The 18,803-nt window shown below is 56.6% G+C and overlaps 2 protein-coding genes across 6 annotated transcripts; both read right to left on the bottom strand.

The window, feature by feature from the left end:
• Positions 1-1,720: 1,720 nt before the first annotated feature.
• Znf446 (zinc finger protein 446) lies at positions 1,721-5,747 on the bottom strand. 2 transcript variants are annotated; one of them, XM_090322275.1, is made up of 6 exons: positions 5,681-5,747; positions 4,391-4,769; positions 4,110-4,308; positions 3,789-3,883; positions 2,929-3,013; positions 1,721-2,696 (listed from the first exon to the last, which is right to left on the bottom strand). In XM_090322275.1, the coding sequence occupies exons 2-6, from the start codon at positions 4,727-4,729 to the stop codon at positions 1,999-2,001; spliced, it is 1,416 nt and encodes a 471-aa protein (XP_090178401.1). In that variant the 5' UTR covers positions 4,730-4,769; positions 5,681-5,747; the 3' UTR covers positions 1,721-1,998. The 2 variants fall into 2 exon arrangements, with proteins under 2 accessions (XP_090178401.1, XP_090178400.1); XM_090322274.1 differs by lacking the exon at positions 5,681-5,747 and adding an exon at positions 4,930-5,052.
• Positions 5,748-10,906: 5,159 nt separating this feature from the next.
• Positions 10,907-17,710, bottom strand: Znf324 (zinc finger protein 324). Of its 4 annotated transcripts, none has more exons than XM_090322030.1 (4): positions 17,465-17,710; positions 13,515-13,689; positions 13,147-13,263; positions 10,907-12,248 (listed from the first exon to the last, which is right to left on the bottom strand). In XM_090322030.1, the coding sequence occupies exons 2-4, from the start codon at positions 13,681-13,683 to the stop codon at positions 10,942-10,944; spliced, it is 1,593 nt and encodes a 530-aa protein (XP_090178156.1). In that variant the 5' UTR covers positions 13,684-13,689; positions 17,465-17,710; the 3' UTR covers positions 10,907-10,941. The 4 variants fall into 4 exon arrangements, with proteins under 4 accessions (XP_090178156.1, XP_090178154.1, XP_090178157.1 ...); XM_090322028.1 differs by lacking the exon at positions 17,465-17,710 and adding an exon at positions 15,521-15,852; XM_090322031.1 differs by lacking the exon at positions 17,465-17,710 and adding an exon at positions 15,347-15,448.
• Between the last annotated feature and the right edge of the window lie 1,093 nt (positions 17,711-18,803).

Raw genomic sequence — 18,803 nt, forward strand, 5'->3', positions numbered from 1 at the left:
AAGCTACCAGCAGGGCACAGCCTATACCTTTGTTTGGCTTACCCACCAACTCTGGTCTCTGCTACCTGGGTTCTGCTTCTTGGCCTCTTGGGCCTGGGCTTGGTGGCTTTCTCCTCCCCCACGGGCCTGGCCTGCACAACCCTGGTATCTTTCAGGGTGCAGTTTCCTTCCTGATGTCTTTGGCCAGTTGGCCCTGTGTTCCATGAAGGTGACAGTTCCAGGAAGGTGCAAGCATGGGTGTGCTGACTACCTTGAACTTAGAAGACCCTCGGCAGTCAGATGGGGTTGGGTGGTATGAATGGGCTTCTTTGGCTTCCACTCTGGGCTGAGGAAGAAGCATTACAAAAAGTGAGGAGTTGGGCTAGGAGTTTGGCCTAGTGGTAGAGTACTTGCCTAGCATGCACAAAGACGCAGGTTCAGTTCCTCAACATACATAGAAAAAGGCTGGAGTGGTGCTGTGGCTCAAGTGGTAGAGCATTAGCCTCGAGAAAGTCCAAGGACAGTGCTCAAGCCCCAGGACTGGCCAAAAAAAAAAAAAAATACACACACACACACACACACCTCCTGAGACTTCTCAGGAACAGCCAAGCTGTTCACTTCTCAAATGACAACTCATCTCTAATACATCTTACAGACTGGGTTGTAGTATTTTCCCCTTATTGGTGTTGATAGCCCCAAGTCAGAGAGGTGTGTTAACTAACCCCTCATAGATGTGGGGTGAAGGGCAAAAATGTCATCAGAGAGCTCATTGAATCTTGAGTTACAAGTTGACCAGCACTTTATACAATTCATGTTTCCCTGAACTCCAGTTGCCTGGTGTTGTTCACATTTTTTGCTACTATAGTTAAAGTTTTAAAGATAAATTCAAAATAATTGTTAGCCAGGTACCACTGGCTTATGACTGCAATCCTAGCTATTTAGGAGGCCAAGATTTGGATGATCATGGTTTGAGGCCCACTAGGAAGAAAAAGTTCAGTATACTCTATATCTCCAAAATAACCAGCAACAGGGGCCTGGAGCGTGGCCTAGTGGTAGAGTGCTCATCTAGTATGCACGAAGCCCTGGGTTCTATTCCTTGGTACCACACGTACAGAAAAAGCCAGAAGGGGTGCTGAGGCTCAAGTGGTAGAGTGCTAGCCTACAGAAAGCTCAAAGACTGTGCTCAGGCCCTGAGTTCAAACCCAGCAACACAATGACCTGCTGCATGATGACCAGTCATGGGCAGTGATGGCATGCAGATCTACGTGGCAAGAGACACGCACTTGGACACGTCCTCTCAGAAGTCTCACAAGGAAAGGCCCTTCCTGCCCAAGCCCAGTCCCTTTAGACTCAGTGCAGTTTTCCTTTAGTTCCCATGGCCCAGCAGAGAGAGCACATGGCAAATGTTGCCTCAGATCAGGACTTTTTTTTTTTGGTTGTCGTGGGGCTTGAGGTCAGGGCCTGAGCATTGTCCTTGGACTTTTCTCAAGGCTAGAGATCTACTGCTTGAGCCAAAACACCACTTCTGGCTTTTTTCTATATATATGGTACCAAGGAATCAAACCTGGGTCTTCATGAATGCTAGGCGAGTACTCTACTAGGCCAAAATCCAGGCCCCCAAATCAGGATTTTTTTTTTTTGCCAGTCCTGGGGCTTGAGCTCAGGGCCTGAGCACTGTCCTTGGACTTTCTCAAGGCTAGAACTGTACCACTTGAGCCTCAGCACCACTTCTGGCTTTTTTTTTCTATGTATGTGGCACTGAGGACTCAAACTCGGGTCTTTGTGCATGCTAGGCAAGCACTCAACCACTAGGCCAAACTCTCGGCCCCCCAAATCAGGATTTTTATACAGAAACTTCCATTACAGAAGTATAATTTATGTTATAAATCTAGCACATGGAAATCTTGGGGTCACACACAGCGGGATGGAGCCAGGCCCAGCCCTGGCACAGAGGACAGGACAAGGGAATTTGGGGGCATCCTCTCTGCATCAGGTCCTAGAACTAGGAATGGCTGTGGGTCATGGGTCACACATGGAGAGCCTGGACCCAGCAACCCCCTCAGGGTGGGAATGGATCCCACCAAGGCCTGACCTCAGGCAGGAACAGCCTCCAGATCTGGACTGTGCTGCTGCACCCAGCCCCGCAGCCACAAGGTGGACCCCTTCTCCAGGGATCATGGTCTCAGGCAGGTGGCTCTTCCTATGAATGACCAGCTGGGACTTCCAGTCAAAACCACGGCCACAGTCAATACAGAAGTGGCGCCTCTGGCCCGTGTGGCTCTTGCGGTGGATGACAAGCTGTGACTTCCAGCTGAAGCTACGCCCACAGTCCTCACAGGAGTATCGCCGAAGGCCAGATGGAGGACGTGTAGGTGGCTGCCAGGGCACCTGTGATGGCCCCTCTCGGCATGCTCCGCCCATTCGTGTTCGGTGGTGGATGACAAACAGTGACTTCCCATCAAAGCTCTGGCCACACTGCTCACACGTGTAGGGCTTCTGTGTAGTCGGCCGGGAGCAGGGCAGGGGCAGTGGTCCTGGGACTGGACCCTCTTGGGTATCAGATGGGTCCCTGCTCAGAGCCTGGCTCTCACCTGGAGGGGATGTACAGGCCTGGCCAAACCCTGGCCCTGTGCCGTCTGCTCCTGAGTGGTGAAGCCCCAGGCCCAGTGTCCCTGCCTCAGATTCAGCTGGCACCTCCTGCCTTGGGGGCTGCAGCCCTGTGGGGTGGGGGATGGTCAGACAGGGGCTGTGCACACAGAACCTGGGAGGGGAAGGAGGTGGCAAGCAGGGGTTGTGCCCACAGAACTGGGGAGGGTACCCTTTGGATAGAGGACAATGTGGTCAGGTGCTCGGCAGCTTACCCAGGAGCCGTATGCTACCCTGTGCATGGCTGGGAGCTACAGAGGGAGGGAAGGGTGGACAGGTGAGGGTGCAGCAGGGAGCCCTCACCCAGAGACATCACCGTGCCGTACTTCTCCAGCATCATGTCCCAGTACAGCTCCTTCTGCGACGGGCCCAGAAGTCCCCACACTTCCTGCAGGGGAGCGCTCACTTACTATCCGACTAGCCAGCGTCATGCTTCGTGGCTTGTCGGTTTGGCTTCCAGATCCTTCCCACATTACCAGCCTCCGTGTGCGGGTGAGAACGCCGGGAAGGCTTTATGGGGCCTGGCAGGAACATCAGGGTTGGCCTCATGTTCCTCCTGTCAACGAGGCCTGAACTCAGAATGGGAGGGGAGTGGAAAGCAAGGCCTAGGACAGAGGTGCAGCCAGTCCTCTTGGGACTGTAAGGAAGTGAGGGAGCAGTGGTGACACAGGCCATCAGGCATGCCACTGCTTGTCCCTCTGAGCTCCGGTGACCAAGTTCTGGAGAGGGTGAGCCTCATTTCACAATGGCTGTTCTGAGGAATGTGTTTCCTGTCCAAAGGCTCCCTGCCTTGAGTCAGGACATGGGGGATTTTGGGGAGCTGAGAAAAGTAATTTGTAAGGACTGTCTTCCTCTGACCTCTCCACCTACATACAAACGTTTAAATCACCAGGGGCTGGCCTTGGAGAGGGGAAAGCCAAGCCCACCAGCTCAAGCCATTCCAAAACAGCTTTCCCTGACCTGAGAAGTGTCCTTTCCCATGAGGACCAGCTGTCCTTCTTCCCACAGCAGCCTCTGGGGTACCCATTACTTATGCCACTCCTAGGTGGTAGAAGCACAAGTCACTGACCAAAATGCCTGGAAAGCCACGGGCAGAGGGTGGCAAAGCAGGGATAGTCCCGCCCACATCCACAACCTCTGCTTTCCCAGGAGGAGCTGCTCACCTGGATCCGGGGTGGCTGGGAAGAAGAGGAGGCTGGTTCCCCATGTTCAAGATGCCCCTCTGGGGACTGGACTAAAGGCTGGGGGCTAGGATATGCTGAGAAGTGAGGCAGACAGGAGGGCTGTCAAGAGCTGGTGCTGCTGCTGGGGCCTTGACCCTCCTCAGCTACGTCACAAGACAGGCCATCAGTCCTGGGTTCCCTGGAAGGAATTCTATCCTAGGTGCAGCAGCTGCCCCAGCTGTGGCACAACCACTTCTAGGAAATCCCCCTCAAGAAGTGTGCAGTGCGCCACCAACCCTGGGCCTGATGTGGGGCCCTCACCGGTTTGTCCATAGGTACTGGGCTCCTCCTTCACACTGCAGCTGAGCTGGGCTGACGCCTCCATCCTGGCTTCCTCCTGACCTTCGCCAGGGCCTGCCCTGGAGGGGTCCACTGTTTCCTGGAGATGAAGGAACCCTGAAGATTCCTCTGTCATCTGGGTTGCAGGAAGCACCTCTGACTTCAGGATATGAGAGATGATCTGAGGGAAAGAGGCCAATCACACACAAGAGCTCCGGAGATTTCAGTCTGTCCCTCCATGAAGCAAATGCTGCCACACTCACCCAGCCCAGCAGCTGCTCAGGGCTGTGCTGCAGCCTCTCCACAAGCGCTACAGCCTCCTCGGGGCTTCCTGGTTGTTGTCCTCGCACCCAGGCCTGGATCTCCGCAGGCAGTGAGCCCAGGAACTGCTCAAGCACCAGCAGCTCCAGCATCTGCTCCTTAGAGCACAGTGCAGGCTGCAGCCACTGGTGGCACAGCTCTCGCAGCTGAGCCAGCGCCTCCCTAGGCCCAGCCACCTCCTTGTAGCAGAACTTCCGAAATTTGAGCCGTGCAGCCTCAAGCTCAACAGTGGTCTCCAGGTCTCCAAGGGACTGTTGTGGAGGACCCACAGGAGACGGCATTCTTGTTTTGGAAGGTCTTACTGGAATCACCAGGAGGAATCTACATAGGAGGAGGGACCAGCGTCATCTAGGAGAATCTGGCAAGCCAGGCAGCTCACCCTAACTGTTCAAGAGACAGATCCCAAGGGTCTCAGTGGCTCCAATGAACAGAAAAAGGCAAGGTTGGACAGAGTGCTGGTGGCTCACATCTGTAATCCTACCTTCTCAAGAGACTCATGTCTGAGGGCCGGGGTTCAAAGCCAATCTGGCTAAAAAAGTCCTGAAGACTCATCTCCAATTCCAAAAAAGCAGCTGCAAGTGGGGCTGTGGCTCAAGTGGCAGAGTGCTAGCCTTGAGCAAGAAAAGGGCTCAAGCCCTGAGGTTACGGCGAGGACCAGCACACACACACACAAGGGGTAGAGTAGCAGCCCAGCCAAGTGCAAGGCCCCATTACACACACACACACAGAGGACCTCGGTAAGAAAAGGCAGACACTGGCTTCAGCCCAGCAGTCCAGGCCGCGTTACACCCGAGGACCCCGAGGAGGACTGGAGTGGAGGCAGTCGGGACACGGTTTTTTTGCTAGTCCTAGGCTTGCACTCAGGGCCTGGGCACTGTCCTTGGGTCTCTGCCCGTCAGCCACAGCCCCACTCGCTCCCGGCCTTTCCCAGGGCGCTGTGCGGGCCAGGCCTGCACTCTACCGCTCGGCCGCGTCCCCGGCCCGGGTCAGGAAAGCTGGAATCAGCCGGCAGCGGCGTCCAGCCCTGGGCTGGGGGGCGAGGGTAAAGCAGAGTCGGCCGGCCCCGGCCGGGGGAAGGCCCCGGGCTCTCGGCGGGAGCCGGGGCGCCGGCCAGGCGGGGACGCCTCCCACGAGGGCGCCCGAGGACGCAAGCCAAGCTCGAAGACAGCCGCCGCGGGCCGGAGACCCGCGGAGGCTGGGCCCGGAGGCGCTCGGGCCCCGGTCGCGCTCACCTCTGCCCCGCGCCGGTCCACAGGCCACTTCTGGGAAGCGGCCCGACGCTCGTTGCCCGGGCGACGACGCTCCAGCACATCCGGGCACCTACCTCCAGCGGCCCCGCCCCGTGGACTACACTTCCCAGAAGCCCGAGGAAGGGCAGGGGTTCAGCCTCAGATCCCTCGCGCGAGCGAGAGGAGCTCCACTCTGCAGGCTCGGACGCCCAAAGTACCCGGGAGCCCCTCAGGAGCTGCGCATGTGCGCAGCGGGCCGAGCTCCTATTGGCGGAGGGAGAATTGCCCCGACCAATCACCACCGGCCCCCCGCGGCGGCGCCCGCCCGCGGAGGAGCCCTCCCGGGAGAGGGCGGCGGGAGCCGCGGCCCGGGGGCGTCCGGCACCCCTCTGGGAAAGGCAAGGCTCGGCAGGGGCGCAGGCTGGTGAACTCGGGCATGGCTTCCCGAGGTGGGCGGCTGGCAGGGAGCAGGCGGGAGGCCAGGCCTTTCCTCTAGCACGGGGCACGCTTCCCGGAACACGCTGCGGTCGACCCGCTGGGCTGCGGTGTTCCCGACCCGCTGGGCAGGGATGGTCCCGCTGGGCTGCTGTGTTCCCGACCCGCTGGGCAGGGGTGGTCCCGCTGGGCAGGGGTCGACCCGCTGGGCTGCAGTGTTCCCGACCCGCTGGGCAGGGGTCGACCCGCTGGGCTGCGGTGTTCCCGACCCGCTGGGCAGGGGTCGACCCGCTGGGCTGCGGTGTTCCCGGGCCCAGGCTACCCGAGAGCAACGCTGTGGTAGACTTCTGTCTGTCTGCACTCCTGGTTCCCAAGCCTCCTGGCCATAAGCTAGCCGGTGGGACCTCTCTTACTCACCACAAATTCAGCATCTGTGTTTCCCGAGACTACTTTCGGCTCACCCGTGCGGCACCTTTCACTTCAGAATGCCATGGCTGTTGACCTTTTCTTGTTTTTTTTTTTTTTTTTGCCAGGCCTGACCCTGAACTCTGTCCTTGGACTTTCTCAAGGCTAGAGCTCCAGCCTCAGCCTCAGCACCACTTCTGGCTTTTTTCTACGTATGTGGTACCCAGGAATCATACCAGGTCTTCATGCATGCTAGGCAAGCACTCTACCACTAGGCCAAACTCCCGGCCTGCTATTGACTTTTGCCTGTTTTCATCATGGTGGACTTGTTTCACCATTGTCGGTGGTGTCCGTGGATTTGAGCTAAGTGTGATACATGTTTGGTCTCTTTGGCCAAGAAATCCAAAGACAGTTTCAATCACTTCTTCAGGATTAAAACGGCACAGCCACTAGGTTCCAGTGCCTCATAAGATCTGAGAACTGTGATTTAAAGCCAGCCCTAGCAGGAGTCTGTGAGAATCTATCTACAATTAACCACCAGAAAATCAGGAGTGTTGCTGTGGCTCAGAGTGACAGAGCACTTGCCTTGAGTAAAAGAGTTCAGGGACAGCACCCAATCTGAGTTCAAGCCCTAGGATCAACAAAAAGAAAGGGGGAGGGGGTGCTGCTAGCTGGTTGTTGGAGGCTCACATCCATAATACTGTTACTCAGAAGGCTGAGCTCTAAGGATTATGATCTGAAGACAGCTCAAGCAGTAAAGTTTGAGAAACTATCTCCAGTGAACCACCTGAAAGCCAAAAGTTGCTAGCCTTTAGCGCGCCTCCCCCCCCCCCAAAAAAAAAAAAGTTCAGGGAGAGCCAGGTGTGGTGTTCATGCCTGTAATCCTAGCTGTTCAGTTGACTGAGATCTGAGGATCACAGGTCAAAGCCAGCCCAGGCACTAAAAAGTCTTAGACTTTGATTTCCAATTAATCACCAGAAAACTGGAAGTAGCACTGTGGCACAAGTGGTAGGGCAGTAGCTCAAGGACAATGCCCAGGCCCAAAGTTCAAGTCCCATGACTGACCAAAAAGAAAAGCTCAGGGACAGCTTCCAGGCCAATGAGTTCAAATCACAGGTTTGGCACGCACAGGCACACACTAACACACCAACACACACACACACACACACACACACACACACACACACACACACACACGAGTGACAGCGAATTGACCACAAACAAGAAAGGCAACTGAGTGGCCAAAACATGAAGTGGGGAGCTCAGGACATGGGGAATAGGTGAAGGAGCAGCTGAAGGACAGGACCGGGCCCAAGCAAAGGTAAGAGAAGAGCTCATCTGGTGGCTGGGGTGAGACAAGGAACCTGGCCTCAAAGGCTGATGTCTGACTCCAGAAACTTCAGTCTAAGACACAGAAAAAGTTTCATAGCCTGTGGTTGGGGTAAGACTTCAATAGATACCTTTGATCCTGAATTCGATGGACTCTGCATAAAAGTCTTCTGTGATAGGGCAAGAAGTTTGTCTGCATTTCATAACTATGCTTTGGACAATGGTTCTGGGGTCTATAAAGTATCAGGAAGCCCAGCTTGGATCTGTCCTTACAGGGTTTTGCAGCTTATTTTTTCATGCCACCCCTTATACAAGCTTCTGAGGTTCTGAGGACAGATGGGTCTTACATACTCATAAAAAGACTAACAGCAATGCCTGTGTTCTTGAGGACCTTCTAGGTAAGAGGGAAAGAACAGTCACTGGACTGGAGTCAATCTTTCCATTAATGTCTCAGCAGCAGACAGCACACAGCCCACTTCCCTGATAACTCGAATCCACTACCCAAGACTCAGCTCAGCTACCTCAAGGCAGACCCACCCTGGTCAGGTGTCCTAGAGCCTCACTGGCCTACAGACACACTGCACATCTACTTTATGGTATCTGCACGGGACCCAGGTGGAAGTCACCTTTCAAATGGCATATCTGGGTATGCCCATTTAACACTGTCTACCTGCATTAGGGTGAATTAACCATTGGGTGTTACTGTTTACACAGATTTTTAAAACCTTTAGCTGGGGGCCCATGGCTCATGCCTATCACCTTAGAACTCAAAAGTTCAAAGCCACACAAATCCAAAGAAGCTCATCTCCAGTTAACCAGCAAAGATCCAATTGGCTCAAGTGACTGGAGCACCAATTGTAATAAGAAAAAAAAAACTGAGAAGAGCATAAGGACTAATTCACGTGCCAGTACCCACACACATCCCAGAAAAAGAGCAGGGGTGTGTGGGGGGGAGTTTTGTCAGGAATCTTGCCTTCAAGTTTATTAAAACCTGACCCAGGCATGCCCTAAGGTTTAGAAAAAGTTGAGCCTATGGACTTCCTCATTCCTATGTGTAAGAAATTACACACTATATCCATTCTGAGTTGTAAAACTGATTTTTTCTTCTTCCTGGCAAAAAGACCATTACTGTCTCTATTGGTGTAATTCTGGGTCCACACTGAGACTTAAGCCGGGGTAAGACCTATTCTGCTAAAGGATATGGAGAGAAACTGTACCACTCATCTGTCCTTGCCCCCAAGGGGTTTCTTGTTCCTTTTAGCCAGTCCTGGGCCTTGAACTCAAGGCCTGAGCACTGTCCTTTGGCTTTCTCAAGGAGAGATCTCCCACTTGAGCCACAGCAACACTTCCAACTTTTTTCTATATATGTGGTACTGAGGAATGGAACCCCGGTCTTTGTGCATGCCAGGTGAGCACTCTACGACTAGGCCAGGCTCCCGGCCTCCCAGGGGTTTTCTCCTGGGGAAGACAGCACATGAAAGCTTCCCCTGTGTAGTCTAGGTAACGCTGTGGAATTTTCTCTCCACCTTTCAACCAAGGGGCAAACAGCCCCTTCATCTGTCCTAAGTGATCATAACTACTTAGATGTGAAGGCTCCTCATGACACCGACTTTGGTCATTAGAGCTAGTGACAAGACTTGGATGAGGGCCTAGGAGCAAAAAGGACTTGGATGATGGTGTGACTGACAGCCAGCATCCTTGATCCCGCAGTGCTGAAAGCCACATAGTCCTGTACTGTGATGGACTTCCACCTTCTAGGGATCTGCTGTGCCATGACACATGGCTAGGCCTTCACACTAGAGAGCTCAGAGAGCACAGAGGGACCTTCCCAGCACTGAGATCAGGCCAGCAGTGAACACATGCTGGGCTCTATTCCCAGCACTGAGATCGGGTTAGCAGTGAACACATGCTGGGCTCTATTCCCAGCACTGAGATGGGGCTAGCAGTGAACACGTGCTGGGCTCTATTCCCAGCACTGAGATGGGGCTAGCAGTGAACACGTGCTGGGCTCTATTCCCAGCACTGAGATGGGGCTAGCAGTGAACACGTGCTGGGCTCTATTCCCGGCACTGAGATGGGGCTAGCAGTGAACACGTGCTGGGCTCTATTCCCGGCACTGAGATGGGGCTAGCAGTGAACACATGCTGGGCTCTATTCCCGGCACTGAGATGGGGTTAGCAGTGAACACATGCTGGGCTCTATTCCCGGCACTGAGATGGGGCTAGCAGTGAACACATGCTGGGCTCTATTCCCGGCACTGAGATGGGGCTAGCAGTGAACACATGCTGGGCTCTATTCCCAGCACTGAGATGGGGCTAGCAGTGAACACGTGCTGGGCTCTATTCCCGGCACTGAGATGGGGTTAGCAGTGAACACATGCTGGGCTCTATTCCCGGCACTGAGATGGGGCTAGCAGTGAACACATGCTGGGCTCTGTTTGGGTCAAGCCTATAAGGCTATCTGTAAACAATACCCTCTGTAGCAAAGACCCTTTTTCTTTCTGTTTTGAAATGGGGAAGGGCTGTTCCTGAGCTTTCATGCTGAAGGCTTCTGCTCTACCACTTGAGCCAAAGCTCCACTTCCAACCTGGTGGTTAGCTGTAGAGCAATCCTTAGATCTCAGTCTGAGTAGCTAGGATTACAGGCATGAGCCAAAGGTGCCCGGTTCGTTTTTTGTTTTTAATTTTCTCCCAGAGGAAGGAGTGGAGACTCAGAGCACAGCTTGTTGCCCAAAGCCCACCCTGAGAAGCCCTGGATGAGGAGGCCTGAAGGAAATTATCTGTGACTGTATTTTATGCAGGCAGGTAGATTCCTCTTGTTCAGCTCCACCTAGTGCCTGCCTGCCTCCGCCCCCCTCACCTTCACTCCCAGGTCATGAGATACTGAGGGTTATCCACACGCAGGCCCCCGGTGTTGGTCCACGGCTGACTGCAGACAGATCAGCCCGCCCGAACGCTTTGGATGCCTCTGCGGTACGGCCTCTTCCAGGACCCTGTACAAGGTCGGGGACTGCAGCAGAAGGGTCTCGCTGGCTCTGGCTTGAATACGCTGGCTTCTTGCAGAGGACGCAGGCTGGGGAAGAGCAGCGCTCCGACCTCAGGCTTCAGCTGGTTTGGCCGGGCCCGCGTTGGATAGGCCCGTGGCACCGTTCCTGGGGGCCGCCTCGGAGGGGGCTCCCGGAGGCAGCCTGGCCCGGGGCCGCCGCGCGGCCTTCTCACCAGTGTGGATCCTCTGGTGGTGGAAGAGCGCGGGGCGCTCTCGGAAGGCGCGGCCGCACTGGGCACACACGAAAGGCTTCTCCCCGGTGTGGATGCGCTGGTGGCTGAGCAGCACGGCGCCCTTGGCGAAGGCCTTCCCGCAGTCCCCGCAGCGGAAGGGCCTCTCGCCGGTGTGCAGCAGCTGGTGCTGCGTGAGATTGGAGCTGTGGCTGAAGGCGCGGCCGCACTGCGCGCAGGCGAAGGGCTTCTCGCCGGTGTGCACGCGCTGGTGCTTGAAGAGCGAGGAGCCCTGGCTGAAGGCGGCGCCGCAGAGCGCGCAGGCGAAGGGCTTCTCGCCGGTGTGCGTGCGCTCGTGCTGGATCAGGTGCGAGTTGCGGCAGAAGCGGCGGCCGCAGCGCGCGCAGGCGTAGGGCCGGCCGCCGGCGTGGATCTTGCGGTGCTGGCTGAGGTTGGAGCCGTGGCTGAAGGCCTTGCCGCACTCGGCGCAGCGGAAGGCCTTCTCGGCGGTGTGGATGCGCTGGTGCCGCACCAGGGAGGAGCTGTGCCGGAAGGCCTTGCCGCAGGCCGGGCAGGCGTAGGGCGTCTCCCCGCTGTGGATGCGCAGGTGCTGCGACAGGTGCGAGGTCTGGCTGAAGGCCTTGCCGCACTGCGCGCACTCGAAGGGCCGCTCCCCGGTGTGCGTGCGCAGGTGCTTCAGCAGGTCCGAGCTCTTGACGAACACCTTGCTGCACGCCCGGCACTGGAAGGGCTTCTCGCCGGGGAGGAGCGCGGGCCCGGCCCCGAGCGCCTCGCCCAGCTCCTCCCAGCTCGGAGGCCTCGGCCAGGCCGCCCCGGCACAGGCGGCCTCGGGGTCCGGGGCCTGCGGGGCGTGGGGCCTCCGCCGCCCCGGCCCTCCCCGCGGTGGGCCCCACTCCGGGGTCCTCTGTGGGGCGCTCAGCCGCAGGCTGCCGCTGTCCTCGGGGCTGCCCGAGCCCGACAGGAGCCGCTCCCAGTAGATGACCGACACGCCCGCGGGCTTTCTCTCCGGGGGTGGAGAGGCGCTCGCCTGCCCCTCCAGGCCCCCCGCACTGGGGCAGGCCCCGGCGGGGAGGACACTCGGAGGGGCCCCGCCCGAGCCCTCCGGGAAGACCTGGGGCAGGCCGGCTAGTGCAGAAACGCCGCGGTCCTCAGCCGGAGACAGGGCACCTGCAGCGGGGGCGAGAGAGCGGTGGCTGGGGTCAGCTCGGCAGGTGAGGTGAGCAGGCCCCGTGGCAGGCCCGGGGGAGTGCAGAGTGAGAGAGAGACCCCGGTGGGCCGGCTGAGAACTGGTGGGGAAGCATGGACCTCTTCCCTGCACCTGGTTTCCAGGAAGGTGTGAGTGCCTCAACTCGGGCCACCTGGGGGACAGCCACTCTGCACCCCACCCAGGCCTCTGACCTGACCCCGGCCACGCGGGGGACAGCCACTCTGCACCCCACCCAGGCCTCTGACCTGACCCCGGCCACTCTGCACCCCACCCAGGCCTCTGACCTGACCCCGGCCACGCGGGGGACAGCCACTCTGCACTCCACTCAGGACTCTGACCTGACCCCGGCCACGCGGGGGACAGCCACTCTGCACCCCACTCAGGCCTCTGACCTGACCCCGGCCACTCTGCACCCCACCCAGGCCTCTGACCTGACCCCGGCCACTCTGCACCCCACCCAGGCCTCTGACCTGACCCCGGCCACGTGGGGGACAGCCACTCTGCACCCCACCCAGGGCTCTGATCTGGTGATCTCATACTTTTCCCAATTCATCTTCCCCCACCAACCATTGGCTCACTCCAGCTTTTCTCCACCCGAGTCTATGGGCTTCTAGTGAATCCTGTTTACTACCCTTCTTATAGGTGAGCTCATCAACAAGATGCTGTATCCAAGTAGAGGAAGGGAAGAAAGAAGGGGGAGGCTACGGAGTCTTTTCTCCCCTTTCCAAGGGCAACTTCCTGTGTGAAAGCAGCTTCATGGGCAGGCAGGCTACCACATCCAGGACAGACTGATGAAGAAAAAGTGGGAGGTGCGAGAGGAGGCATGTCTGTGGGGCCAGCAAGAGAGCCCTGACTCACCACAGCTGTGCCTCTCGTGGGTGCTGCCGCCCAGGGCTGTATCCATGCCACTAGGAACCCATGGTTCCTCACCACGCTGGATTAGGACAACCACTCGAGGTCGGGAGGCAGCCAGACCTGGGAGCAGGAGATCAACTGAGAGGCCAGCCCCAGCTCAAGTCAGCCAGGAACACCTGAAAGTCACGCCACGAGGGGACTGTAGAAGACACTCATGAGTGACCAAAGGAAGGGGACTGGGCCAAGGCACAGGAAACACAGCCAGACAGCACCAAGGAAATGCAGGACATGGCTAAGCCAGCCACACCGCGCGTCTCCAAGCCCTCTCCCCATCCCAACCTCACAACCTCCGGCCACAAGATCCTGCTCACAGTAGGGCTGGGAAGGAGGGGGGCCGTCTTGATGCCCCAGAGCTTCATCCAATGACGTCACAAGGGCAAAGTTCTCCAGCATCACATGGCGGTACAGGGCCTTCTGGGTGGCATCCAGGAGCAGCCACTCTTCCCAGGAGAAATACACAGCCACATCCTCGAAGGTCATCAGGCTCTATGACAGGCAGGGGAGAGTCCAAGTCAGGGCTCTATGATCCAGCACGACAGTCCCAGTCCTAATGGCTGTTTCCTGCTCATGCCTCTTGGATACTCATCCTCCTTCCCCATCTTCCAATGACAGTTCAACGACTGGTCTGTGTCTCCTAACCTCTCTCTCCATGTACAGACAACAGATGCTAGCTCAGCTTCTTCACTGCCCACTTTACACAAACAAGAGCAAGCCTAAAACACTTGGCTGGTAACAAAGGCATAAGTCCGGGCTTTGGGTCCCCTACCCCCCCCTGCCCCAAGCCATGTCCCTTCTTAGGTTCTCCTCTGCTGTGTCTGCCTAAAATCTCAATGCTGAGTCCTTCTGCGAAGCACCAGCTTCCACAGGGAACTGATCCCAAGGACCTGATGGACATATATAAAGTCAAACCTTTCCCCTCTTCACAGCTCCCCTAGTTCCACTCTACCGATCAAGTCCATGAGATCATCCCTTCTTCTATGGGCTAAGATACGAAGACCTTGTCCAACGTACACCTACAACTTTAGGTCCACCAGCCCCTGCACGCTAGTTCATCAGAGACAGGTAAAAGAAACCTTGCTTCTTTTCCCATTACTGTTTCTGTCTATAGCAACTCCACTGTTCCAAGTGATCAGGCTGAAAACCTGAGGTAGGTTTGTCACTCACAGCACTGGCTTGCGGCACACATCTGACAGATCAGCAAATCTAACCATAGTTCTACCATTTTTCTTTTTTACTTTTTTTGTAGGTTATGGGGCTTGAACTCAGCCTGGGTGCTGTCCCTGAGTTCTTCAGCTCAAGGCTACCACCCTACCCTTGAGCCAGTTTTTCTAGAGGTTAATTAGAGATAGGAGTCTTAGGTCCTAGGCCAGAAATTTGGCCTAGTGGTAGAGTGCTCGCCTAGCATGCATGAAGACCCAATTTCTATTGCTCGGAACCACATATATAGAAAAAAGCCAGAAATGGTGTGGTGAACTCAAGTCGTAGAGCTCTAGCCTTGAGAAAGCCCAAGGACTGAGCCCAGGCCCTGAGTTTAAGCCCAGGACAGGCAAAAGAAAAAAAAAAGTCTTAGTCCTTTTGTGCCTGGGCTGGTTTTGAACCTTGATCCTCAGATCTCAGCCTCCTGAGTAGCTAGGATTACAGGTGTGAGCCGGCAATCCTGGCTTAGTTCTACCATTTTTAACCACCACTGCCCACTGGGTTCAAAGACCACTAATACTTACTTGTCCTGTGGCAGTGCTTTTCTCCTTATTTGGGGGGTGGGGGAGTTCTGGGTGGGGAGCCCTACTACTTGAGCCACAGTGCCAGTTCTGGCTTTTCCTGCGTATGTGGTACTGAGGAATGGAACCCCAGGGCTTCATCCCAGCCGGTACCTTCCTCTTTTATAGGACAATCCCCAGCCCCAAATGTGTTCTCCACTGGGCAAGAAGTGCTGGGGCTTTAAAATCCTGAGAGGGCCAGACATGGTGACTCACGCCTGTACCATACCATCTAACTGAAGGTGGAGATCAGGACTGAGGTTCAAAGCCGGAGGGGGGGAAATAAAAATCCGTTTTCAATAGACAAGCTTGGTGTAGGGAAACACAGCTAGGAGCATTGAGGTCTGTGGCTCGCCCAGGGGAGGGGGAAAGCCAAGAGACCGCACCTGAAAAACACCTAGAAACGCCCGGGCAGGGCTGAACTGCAAGAGCAGGGCCCCCGTAGAAAGCCCAGGACCACGAGCGAACGTCTCGTCTCCACTCTGCCGGCCACTGCGGGCCCACCAGGCCCCGCCCAGCGCTCGCCCCAGGCAGGCAGGGCCGGCGGGTCCCGTACTCACCCCCGGGGGCTCGGCCGCCGCCCCCGCCGCAGCCATGGGGGCCGCCACGGCCCGCTCCCCGGCCGGGCCTCAGTCTCCCCGCCGGGCGGCCGAGGCGCAGAGCCCGGCGAGAGTTGAGGGGCCGCGGCGGGGCTGAGGAGCACGTGGCTCCAAGCCCGGCCGGCCTGCTCGGCCAGGGACACCGAGGCTCGGACGCGGGGACGCCGGCCCGCCGGCCCCGGGAATCGGGCCCTCCGACCCTCGAGTCGGGTCCCGGAGGCTCCGGGAAAGCCGGCGCAGCCCCCAGCGCCCCGGGCAGAGCGACGGCACCGCGGCCGCCCCGCAGCACAGTGACAGTCCTGGACGCCGGAAGTCCCGCCCTCCGACCCTCATTGGCCCAATACGCGCGGCGAACGCACGCGCAAGGCCTGCTGGGCATCGTAGTTCCACTCTGCCTTTTCGCGAGCCCCGAGGTGACTTCCTGGTACCTATGGCAACGGCCAAGCGTCGCCCTCCGCGGGTCCGAGCGCCTTCTCCTGGCGCCGGCTTTCCGGCGGGAAAGTCGGCGTGAAACGATCCGGGCTATGACTCGCTATTGACAGGGTCCTTTTTGTGTGTGTGTGAACGGGAGGGGCGCAGGCTGGGGACTGAATCAGCAGGCTGACTCTGGGATCTTAGATTTGGGACCCGGGGTGTAAACCTAGATGAGACTCATCCCAACGCCGACTCCAGAATGTTATGACTATTTTGTGTGTGGGGGAGGGTCGTGGGTCTTGAACTCTGGACCTGGGCGCTGGCCCTGAGCTCCGCCGCCCAAGGCTCCCGCCCTACCCCTTGAGCCACAGCCCCACGTCCCATCATGGTCTTTAATGCCCAAGCTGGCTCTGAACTGCCATCCTCAGAACGCAGCCGCCTGAGTATCGAGGATTACAGACGTGAGCCACCGCGCCTGGACACTTTTTCTTTTTTCTTTTTCCTTTTTTTTTTTTGCCAGTCCTGGGACTTGAACACAGCACCACATCTGGCTTTTTCTGTGCATGTGATACCAAGGAATGGAACTCAATGCATGATAGGCAAGCACTCCACCACTAGGCCACACTCCCGGCCCCTTAATTTCCTGATAGATCTAAGAAGTGATGTGTCTTTTTGTTTTATGTTGTTTTGGTCGGTTATAGGCTTGAACTCTGGGCCTGGGGTTCTTCAGCTCAAGACTAGTGCTCTACAGCTTGAGCCACAGCGCCACTTCCAGTTTTCTGATGGTAAACTGCAGATGAGAGTCTCGCAGACTTTTGTGCCCAGTCTGGCTTTGAACCCGGATCCTCAGATCTCAGTCTCCTGGGTAACTAGGATGACAGGCGCAAGCCTCGGGCAGCCAGCAGAGTGTAGATTTTTCCATTCAGCTTTTTCCTTACTGTGAGGACAGGGTGATAACTGATAAGCTTGGCCACACTGATAGCTCATATCTGTAACCCTAACTATTCAGGAAGCTGAGATCTGAGGATAACAGTTCAAAGCCAGACTGAGCAAGAAAGTCTATGAGACTCACCTCGGATTAACCACCTAAATGCCAGATATGAGCCTGGGATGATCGGAGCCAAGCAAAAGCGTAAGACTCCGTACTGGCATTAAATATATATATGGAGCCCGGTGCTCGCGGTTCACCGCCTGCAATCCTGGCTACTCAGAAGGCTGAGGATAGCGGTTGGAAGCCACCGAGTGAGAAAGTCTGCATGACTCTGGAATTAACCACCAGAGAACCGGAAACGGAGCTGTGCCCCAAGGGTGGGGATTAGAGCACTGGCCCAGAGCCCAGCCCGAGCTCAAGCTCTGTGGCCGGCCCCAAACTACATTACCCAGAAGTCCGCTCGCCCCGGTGCCACCAGTCGGGCCAATGACGGCCCAGGAGAGGCCGTTTCCGGGGAGCCGCGACGGAGGCAGGACTTCCGGCAGCGAGCTGTCTCCTACCTTTTGTTCGTTCTGCTGGGAGTCGTCGTCCCGGACGCCGCCGTGGACGGCCGAGCACCGCGGTCTCCGGTCGTAGACAGGCCGCTTCTCTAGAGGGTGGCCAGCCCGGCCCCTGCCTCGTATCCAGGCAACAGAAATCCAGGTCTCAGAGGAAAGCCCGCGCCCGGGCTGCGACCTGGAATCCCAGCTCCTGGGGCGCTGGGGTCTCCCTGGCAGCCAGAAGCCATCTGGGTAGGAAAGTCCAGTTTAAACACGAAAAAACAAGCAGCAAGTGGAGCTGTGGCTCGAGTGGTGGGGAACTAGCCTTGAGCACAAAAGCTCAGGGGCAGCACCAGGCCCCGTGTTCAAGCCCCAGCACACACACACACGGCCTGTTACAAGACATTACACAAATACCGCAGTCAAAACAAAGATCTAAGCCATGGGATCGCGGTTTGAAGCCAGCCCATGCAGAAAAGTCCCTGTGAAACTCACCCCGTTAACCACTCAATAACTGGAAGTGGAGCAGTGACTCAAAGTGGTAGAGCACTAGCCTTGAGCAAAATAACTCGAGTTCAAGCCCCTCAACCAGTAACGAAGTAAATATAGAGGATGGTTTACATGATGGATAGATACTGGCTTATGGCCCAGATGCTGGTGGTTCACATATATAATCCTAGCTACCTGAGAGGTTAAATCTAAGGATCTTGATTGGAAGTCAGAAAATTCCATAAGGTTCTATCTCAAATTAGAAAAGTGTGATGTGAGAGGTATAGCAGGAGGATATAGGCTGAGGCATGTTGGAAGGGGTGGGAAAGGAGCCCTACAATCTAGGATTGGGTGGTTTAATGCAGCCCCTTTGTGAGGCATGCTCTGTAACTCCTGGGCTCCTTTCACTGGAGGGGAATATGAGACCCAGAGTCCCATCTGGGAGAGTGTGAAAGCCACAGTAGCATCTATCCTAGCTAGGATAGAAAGGGGTGGGGGGGTGAGGCGCTTCAGCTATTACCCTCAACCATATCGTGCCCTCTCTTGTTCACTAGTGTAAGCATGGCTACTTACCTCAATGGCAGTGTGCTTAAAGACACAGTATGCCGTTCTGCCCTTCCGCCCTCATAGACCACCGTTAGACAGATAATCCCTCTTCTATGCACTGCCAGCCTAGGACCCCTTTATGGCCCATCCAGACCAAATCTACTACCCACTCACTTCCCCAGGTCTGGGAGGGAGGAGGGAAGGAGTGAGGTGAAGAATAGCATCTGAAAAGCTTTGGTAAGCTGTGTAAAGGTCCCCAAAGATACCCAGATCCTAATTGCTAGAAACCAGGGAACCTGCCACCCTCATGGCAAAATGGACTCTA

The sequence above is a fragment of the Megascapheus bottae genome, chromosome 31, assembly GCF_031878675.1.
Source record: "Megascapheus bottae isolate mThoBot1 chromosome 31, mThoBot2.hap1, whole genome shotgun sequence".
In the NCBI taxonomy this organism is placed as follows: domain Eukaryota; kingdom Metazoa; phylum Chordata; class Mammalia; order Rodentia; family Geomyidae; genus Megascapheus; species Megascapheus bottae.